General features: G+C 42.4%; 2 protein-coding genes, 1 non-coding gene and 1 pseudogene across 3 annotated transcripts in view; 3 read left to right on the top strand and 1 right to left on the bottom strand.

Annotated features, from left to right (window-relative positions):
• Positions 1-457, top strand: part of LOC103077512 (60S ribosomal protein L21 pseudogene) — a 488-nt pseudogene extending 31 nt beyond the window's left edge.
• PTGES3L (prostaglandin E synthase 3 like) overlaps positions 1-3,457 on the top strand; it is a 5,702-nt gene extending 2,245 nt beyond the window's left edge. The window contains exons 6-8 of the mRNA XM_007449886.1: positions 1,862-1,951; positions 2,860-2,913; positions 3,422-3,457. Coding sequence (XP_007449948.1) covers positions 1,862-1,951; positions 2,860-2,913; positions 3,422-3,457 — 180 coding nt within the window. The remainder of the gene's footprint in view (positions 1-1,861; positions 1,952-2,859; positions 2,914-3,421) is intronic.
• Positions 3,458-5,044: 1,587 nt separating this feature from the next.
• Positions 5,045-5,116, bottom strand: TRNAG-UCC (transfer RNA glycine (anticodon UCC)). Its single transcript has one exon. It is a non-coding gene; the product is annotated as a tRNA-Gly (tRNA).
• A 2,236-nt stretch (positions 5,117-7,352) lies between these two features.
• AARSD1 (alanyl-tRNA synthetase domain containing 1) overlaps positions 7,353-8,004 on the top strand; it is a 10,010-nt gene continuing 9,358 nt past the window's right edge. Inside the window, exons 1-2 of the mRNA XM_007449885.1 lie at positions 7,353-7,391; positions 7,543-7,674. Coding sequence (XP_007449947.1) covers positions 7,353-7,391; positions 7,543-7,674 — 171 coding nt within the window. The remainder of the gene's footprint in view (positions 7,392-7,542; positions 7,675-8,004) is intronic.

Here is an 8,004-nt window from a genome sequence, read left to right as displayed (position 1 = left end):
GGGAAAGAGGAGGCCACCCACTATATGTTCTCTAGGCCTTTTAAAAAACATGGAGTTGTTCCTTCCATGCGAATCTACAAGAAAGGTGGTATTGTAGATATCAAGCGAATGGGCTCTGTTCAAAAAGGAATGCCCCATAAATGTTACCATGGCAAAATTGCAAGTCTACAGCATTACCCAGCATGCTGTTGGCATCACTGTAAACAAACAAGTTAAGGGCAAGATTATTGCCAAGAGAAATAATGTCCATATTGAGCATATTAAGCACTCTGAGAGCAGAGATAGTTTCCTGAAATGTGTGAAGGAAAATGATCAGAAAAAGAAGGAAGCCAAAGAGAAGGGTACTTGGGTTCAGCTGAAGCACCAGCCTGCTCCACCCAGTGAAGCACACTTCATGAGAACCAATAGAAAGGAGCCTGAACTGTTGGAACCCATTCCCTATGAATTCATGGCATGATAGCTATAAAGAAAATAAAAGATCTAGATTGTAAAAATGAATAAATACATAAATAAAAAGTTTTAAAAAAACGTAGGGATTTCACCTAAAAATCCAGATTCTCAGCTTCTCTTGGAAACTGGAGACTCTGGCCACACTGGTCTAAATTCCCAAATGCCTAGAGTTGGAGCTTGAAATGGGGCATGCATTCCACTTCACTCCTTTTCGCTATCTCCCTGACAGTCTCAGGCATTTGAACTTGTAGCTTCTGCCATTTGGGTTAGAGCCTAAGCACCATAGCATGGCGTATAAGTTGATGACTTGGCTGTTCTTTCCTTCTTCAGCCTCACACCCCTTTACTCTCCGCCTCAAATGTCACATTCCAGCCATAGCAAACTGCTTGCAGCTGTCTTCCACACACCAGGCTATTATGCACCTCAATACCTTTGCTCAAGCTATGCCTTCTTCCTGGAAAGTCTCCATCACCACTACCTTTGCCCACCTAACCCCTGCTCATCCTTCAAGGCCCTGCTACTCCAAGAAGGCTGGCTTCCTATAGTATCCCCTACAGAACCCACCGTCACACTTTCCACACTGTATTATAATGATTATTTACATTTCCCTTCCCTACTTGCTTCTTTTTTTAAAAATAAATAAATTTATTTATTTATTTATTTTGGCTGCATTGGGTCTTCATTGCTGCGCGCGGGCTTTCTCTAGTTGTGGTGAGCAGTTCTTTGTTGCGGTGCGCGGGCTTCTCATCGCAGTGGCTTCTCTTGTTGCAGAGCACAGGCTCCAGGCGCACGGGCTTCAGTAGTTGTGGCGCTTGGGCTTAGCTGCTCCGTGGCTTGTGGGATCTTCCCGGACCAGGGCTCAAACCTGTGTCCCCTGCACTGGCAGGTGGATTCTTAACCACTGCACCACCAGGGAAGTCCCCTACTTGCTTCTTGATGGCTGGGACTGTGTAGTGAACATTTTAAAAATCCCAGTGCCAACCACAGTATGTGTTCAATAAATACCTGTTAAATGAACGTGTAAATAACTTCTTTCCCTGTCTAAATGTGGGTACTCAGAATATGGGCCTCAAAGGGTTGTCCCTGATTCCAGGGAATGCTGCTTGGTTGACTCCTAGGATGCTTTATGATACAGTTATCTTTCTCGATGTGTTATCTTTCTAGTCAGTTGGCTCCTGGAGGACAGAGTTTCTATGCTTTTCCATCCCCTACAATGCCTGGCATTGTGCTTGGCAGCTGCTGATGACGTGGCAGTCTGGAGCGGGGTTAACTAAAGGGGTGCTGTTGGGAAGATGATACCCCCATTGACCCTCTTTTCCCCAAGCATGCTCCCACACACATACCCACACTCATCTATGCACTTCTGCTGCTGCCTTCCTGGCCTGTGACTCTCTCTGCTTTCCTCCTGCAGCCAGTGTGGTTGTCTGTGGATTTTGATAACTGGAGAGACTGGGAAGGGGATGAAGAAGTGGAGCTGGCTCAGGTGGACCATTACGCAGAGGTAATGCTGTTCTCTGCCTGTCTCAGTCATTCTCTGTGACTCTCTGCACACATTGCTCTGGAAGATTGTCGTCAGGGCTAGGCAGAGGGATATGATCTCCCCAGGCAGGTTGCTCAGTGGTGTGCTAGTCTTTATGTTTTGTGCAATGTTTATTTAGTAGGGATGAGAGAAGTGAATATTGCTAGTGAAATTGTATACATAGATTCATTCACTGTTTAGAGCAGAGCCTGTGTTCCAAAAAAGTTTGGCAAAAGCTTTTCCTACTTTTCTGTAATTCTTGTTCTCCCTTCTATTTTCTTTGTGTATGTGTGTGTGTTTTTCCTGAGCCAGATGGCTTCATGGGAAGCTCAAAGTACGCAGTATAAAAATTCACATCACAAAATAAATCACCAATCCACAATAAATTGCACCGTGCTGTACGATATTTGGTTTCTGAATTTCAGCTGTTTATTCAAGTTGCAAAAACACTAATAGTAACCCAGATTAGTAAGGAGGTGCGTGTGTCTAAATTTCCTTATAAAAAGGGGGTCAATTTCATATACACACTGCTATAATTAAAATAGATAACCAACAAGGACCTACCGTATAGCACAGGGAACTCTGCTCAATATTCTGTAATAACCTAAATGGGAAAAGAACTTGAAAAAGAATAGGTATAACTGAATCACTTTGCTGTACACCTGAAACTAACACAACATTGTTAATCAACTGTACTACAATATAAAATAAAATTTTTTAAAAAGGGGGCTATCAGTTTACTTTTCTTCAGTTCATTCCAGTGATGTATTAGGGGCTTTAAAGCTGGGGCAGTTGTTCACCTGGGACCGTTTTCCTGTGGTCCGTCAATATGCAGATTGCTCTTCCTTTGCCCCTCTTCTCTCTTGTGACTACTTTTCTCTTCCCACCAGCTTTTGGAGAAGGTGAGCACCAAGAGGCCTCCCCCTGCAATGGACGACCTGGATGTAAGTAAAGCCTGCTCCTTAACCTTTCCCTTTCCTTTTAGCCCTTAAAAATAAGATACTAGAAAGCTCCTGTCCCAGTCTCTAGCACATAGTGGTTCTCAGTGCATGTTAGCCAAATCTGAATTTGACACAGGAGGTCAAATGTTCTTCTCCATGCTCTAGAAAAGCCCAGTAAGACCCTTGTCCCTTCCATCTCCCCTTCTGCTTCTCCAATCTAGGGCAGACCTGGCCCTGTTGACTTATCTTTATAGCTGTAAGGACCAGTAGCATTCGCTGTAATTCTGGCATTAAATGGTGCATGGCACAGTGCTGTTTACTGAGTACAAGTGTCTTATTTTATCATACAAAATTTAAATCCTTCCGTGTTAGGCTCCCAAGAAGTTGTGTGATTCAGAAAATTACCAAAGAAAACCTGGAGAGCTGGAGGGAGTGAGCAGCATTTGTGAACATAAATGTCCACTCTTTGCAGACTCTACAGGTGCTTTTGTCTTTTTTTTTTCCCCCCCAGGATGATTCTGACAGTGCGGACGTAACCAGTAATTAACTTTCTGTGACAGCATAGCTGGGGAGGAAGCTGTGGCTATCTTCCAGTCACTCTAACAAGCTAGGTCCTGGGTCTTTCTCAGCTCTTTGGCTGTGCGCCAGGGTCCTCTGGGATCTCCGAACTTTCCTAGAAGCTCTTTATTAAGGGTCCTCCTTCATGCTTTATTTCTATTTCCTAGGCACTTGACTATGGCTGCTGCGTCAGATGACAGGATAGGAGAGGAGTAGACAGGTGGGGCTTCTGAATTCCTACCAATTGGCTGTAATCTTTGTGTTTGGGCCACTCATCAGGGCTTTCTGGAGTATTTGAGCCTCTGTGTGTGTGTATGTGTAAGAGCAGAAGCCATAGAAGCAGCATATAGATTATAATAAATCTGTAGCAACTGTTCTGTGTCTCTTTCCTTTTTGTACTTCTTCTAGAGGCAAGCCTCTTCCTGTCTATAGCTCCTCTCCAGTGGAGAGGTGGGTGTCAGACATCCTGGCCCTTACTGTCGAGACTGGAAGAAGAAAGATGTTGGGAGCAGACTTGTAACCAAGCTGGGGAACTTTCCCATGCCCAGATCTTCAGAGCAGAAACCAGCCTTTCACTGTATAGCTAATACTGCGACCTCTAGAACCAGCCAGAAACCCACCTTAGCTTCCTGCATACTCCAGAAGTATCTTTACATGTTTCTTTTTGCACTTAAAAAGCAGTTAAGCCATTTATTGGCACTGGGAGAGCATTCCTTTAAATATCTTTACACTTTTAAAGCTGATTGTTACATTAGTTAATGCCTATGTCTGTTTACTACTCTATTCATCAGCTACCCCATTCATCCACAAACATTTTCTGAGGGCCCAGTGTGTACTTAAACTGTGACTTAAACAAAATGCAACACTCAGGCTTTGCCCTTGAATTCATGGTAAAGTACTGAGATTTGTTAAAAAAAATTAAAATCTAAAGTTTATTTCAGTAATATATGGACATAGTTTAAAAAATTAAATAGTATAGAAGGGTGTGAAATTTAAAGTAGAATTTGCACTCCCTCAATAGCTGTAACCACTGTTAACAGTTTCTTCAATAAATTTATATATTTATGTCTAGATCTTTATATATTATACCTGTTATAAATTCCATAATACCTATAATTTATATTATATAATTATATATAAAACATACAACATATCTAGAACATAAACATATACAATATCATGTATTGTTTATATATAGTACAATATATCAATATATTAAAATTTAACACATATAGGCAAATGCAATGTGTCTGTGTGTACACAATGGGAATCATACTATTAATATACATCTTGTACCCCCCTTTTTTTCACTTAATATATATTGGAGCTCTTTCTAAATCAGTATACATAGATCTGACTCTTCTTTATGGCTACATGGTATTCAGTTGAATATATTTTCCATAATTTAACTGGTTCCTTATCAAGGGATATTTAAGTTGTTAGTCTTTTTCAGTTTTCAAACAAGGCTGCAAGGAACAGTTTCAAAAGTAGATCCTTACATGTTTGGCAAGAATATCTGTAGGGTAAATTTCTTTTTTTTTTTCCTGGCCACACCACGCGGCTTGCAGGATCTTAGTTCCCCAACCAGGGATTGAACCTGGGCCCTGGCAGTGGAAGCACCAAGTCCTAACCACTGGACCACCAGGGAATTCCTATAGGGTAAATTTCTAGAAGTAGAATTGCTAGGTCAAAGAGCAGATAAACATTTTGAAAGCTGTTGCCAAGTTGCTTTTAGATGAAATCATACCAATTTTCACTTCCACCAAGAGTGCTCCATTCTCCAAAACCTTTTAGATATTTGCCAAGATAAAATTATACTTGGTTTAATTTGCTTCATTTTTTTTCTTTCTGGCCACGTCGCGGGACTTGAGGGATCTTAGTTCCCTGACCAGGGACTGAACCCGGGCCCTCAGCAGTGAGAGTACAGAATCCTAACCACTGGACTGCCAGGGAATTCCCTGGTTTAATTTGCTTTAAATTATGAGATTGCTCATTGTTTATTAGTGATTAATATTTCTTTTAATGTGCTCTGTCCATGTCTTTTGCCCATTTTGATATTGACATTAGTTCTTAAACTTAAAAAATAACATAATGCAAATCTGTATTTGTATCGTGCTTTACAATTTACTAAGTATTTTAATATCTCATTAAAAATTTTGAACTTCATATCAACCTTGTAAAATAATTAAGTCTTCTCTTAATAGGTACTCAAACAGGTCACAATAAGTGGCAAAGCTGGGACTTGAACTTCTATAGCATATGTCCCCTTGCCCACAATTCTGAAAACCGAAAATTTCTAAAAACTGACCTAAAAAAAAAAGTTAACACCAAAACTCATCCAGCAGGAAAATATGACCTAAAATGATGTGAGGCTATTTATAGTCTTTGTTTATTCCATTTAGCGTATTTATTTCTCAGCATAAATATCAATACGTTTGATCACACGGAGTTGCTCCAGGGTTCCAAATGGAACACATTACGTAACACATGGGTATGGTCTGCATTACTGCCTAAAATCAGAAAAACCCTATATTCTGAAACATCTGGGAACTTCAAGCTTTTTATTACTTGATTTAAAAGAGCAGAAAGTTAATCTTAACTTTTAATCCATTTAACGTTTTAAGGCACCGATTGCAGTTAAACTTGTTAACTTCTGTTAACCTCTTTATTTGCACTGTCCAATCCCGTAGCAATGGTCACACGTGATTATTGAGTACCTGAAATGTTGCTAGTCCGAACTGAGATGTGCTGTAAGTGTAAAATACATACCAGGTTTCGAAAATCTTGTACGGGGGGGAAAAAACTCACTTATTATAAAATACACATTACATGATGAAATAATATTTTGGATATGGTGATTTAAATAAAAACATTATTAAGGGACTTCCCTGGTGGCGCAGTGGATAAGATACCAGTGCTCCCAATGCAGGGGGCCGGGTTCTATCCCTTGTCAGGGAACTAGATCCCACACGCATGCTGCAACTAAGAGTTCGCATGCCCCAGCTAAGGAGCCCGCCTGCCGCAACTAAGACCGAGCGCAACCAAATAAATAATTAATTAAAAAAAAAAACCGATCTCCTCAGCTCTCATGAATAGACTCCTTGCTGGCTCTGCTTCATTCTCCCGGCCCCAAATGGGCTCAGCCTTGGTTCTCTTCTCTGTGCTTTTTTTCCTTCAAAGGTTTTAACCAACTCGCCCTTCACTGTGGGAGACTCTTCCAAATGTGTAGTTCCACTTTTGACCTTCTTCCCAGGTTCTAGTTCCATATTTCTAACTGTCTTTCTTTACCATTTAACTGTGTTTCAAACTCAGTACTTTCAAAATAGAATCTTAACTTTATTTCCCAAGCCATATCCCTCTCTTGTTTACCACTTCAGCTGAAAAGACTCCGGAGCCTGTGCTCCACAACGGGAGAGGGCACAACAGTGAGAGGCCCGCGTACCGCAAAAAAAAAAAAAAAAAAAAAAAAAAAAAGAGCTTTAAAGAAAAATTAACATGTGGCTTGCATTACATTTCCATTGGGCGGCGTTGCTGTCTATCCAAGCCAGTACCGTCCCCACTTCTATCAGGCAGGCTTCCGCGGGGCCGAATTACGTACATCCCTGGGATCCAACGGGGCCAAACGAAGTGCTATGATAAGTTCAGGCCGCAGTTTTGTTCTGTCTTGTCTTCTGGTTTTCTTCAAAGTCTTAAAATAGTCCCTCAACAACGCTGAGCGCCTGCACTTCGCGTTTTCAATAAATTTGCCCAAACCACACGCCGTTCTTTGCCCTTTTGCTTCTGCGCAGAGACGCGCCCGGAATGAAGATTGTCTCGCTTCGCTCTCCGTCCGGCGCCAGGCGTTTCAGTGTGCAAGGTTACCGGCGTCCTGGGAGACAGCAGTGATGGCGTTCCAGTGTCAGCGGGACAGCTACGCCAGGGAGGTGCGGCCGGCGGGCGGGAAACCCGATGCTCCGAGCGGGTGCGGCGGTGCGGGGAAGAGGGCGCCGCGTGGAGGGGGCACCGAGCTGGATTCAGTTCCGGTGCGCTGAGGGTTGGGGTCGGGGCTTACTCTCGCATCCCTTTTCTACCCAGTTCACCACCACCGTGGTCTCCTGCAGTCCCGCGGAGCTGCAGACCGTAGGAAGCAACGGCAAGAAGGAAGTGCTGAGCGGTTTCCACGTGGTGCTGGAAGACACGCTGCTTTTCCCCGAGGGCGGGGGACAGGTACCAGGCCCGTCCTTTCCCCTTTCCTTCTCCCCCCTCCCAGGAAGCCCCTAATTCTTTCCGAGCAGGTCGGAAATGCTCTCCTGGTCTTCAGTCCCAGCTGTAATGAGTACAGATGGAAATTAGTTCAATTCAGTTCATTTGTTCATTCAGCAGGTATTTATCAACAAATAGTCATCTGTCCGTAACAAATGCTGGGTACTAATTCAAGCTCTAAGGATAAAAGCTGAACAAGAAAATGTCTTTGCATACGTAGAATATTTATTGGAGGAAACAGACAAAATGGTGAATAGATAAGTAGTATGCCGGTATGATAAATGTGTAAAGAAA

The sequence above is a fragment of the Lipotes vexillifer genome, unplaced genomic scaffold (genome assembly GCF_000442215.2).
Source record: "Lipotes vexillifer unplaced genomic scaffold, Lipotes_vexillifer_v1.1 scaffold2106, whole genome shotgun sequence".
Taxonomy (NCBI): Eukaryota; Metazoa; Chordata; class Mammalia; order Artiodactyla; family Lipotidae; genus Lipotes; species Lipotes vexillifer.
Note: the sequence above shows the minus strand (reverse complement) of the source record. Positions and strands in the feature narration are given on the sequence as shown.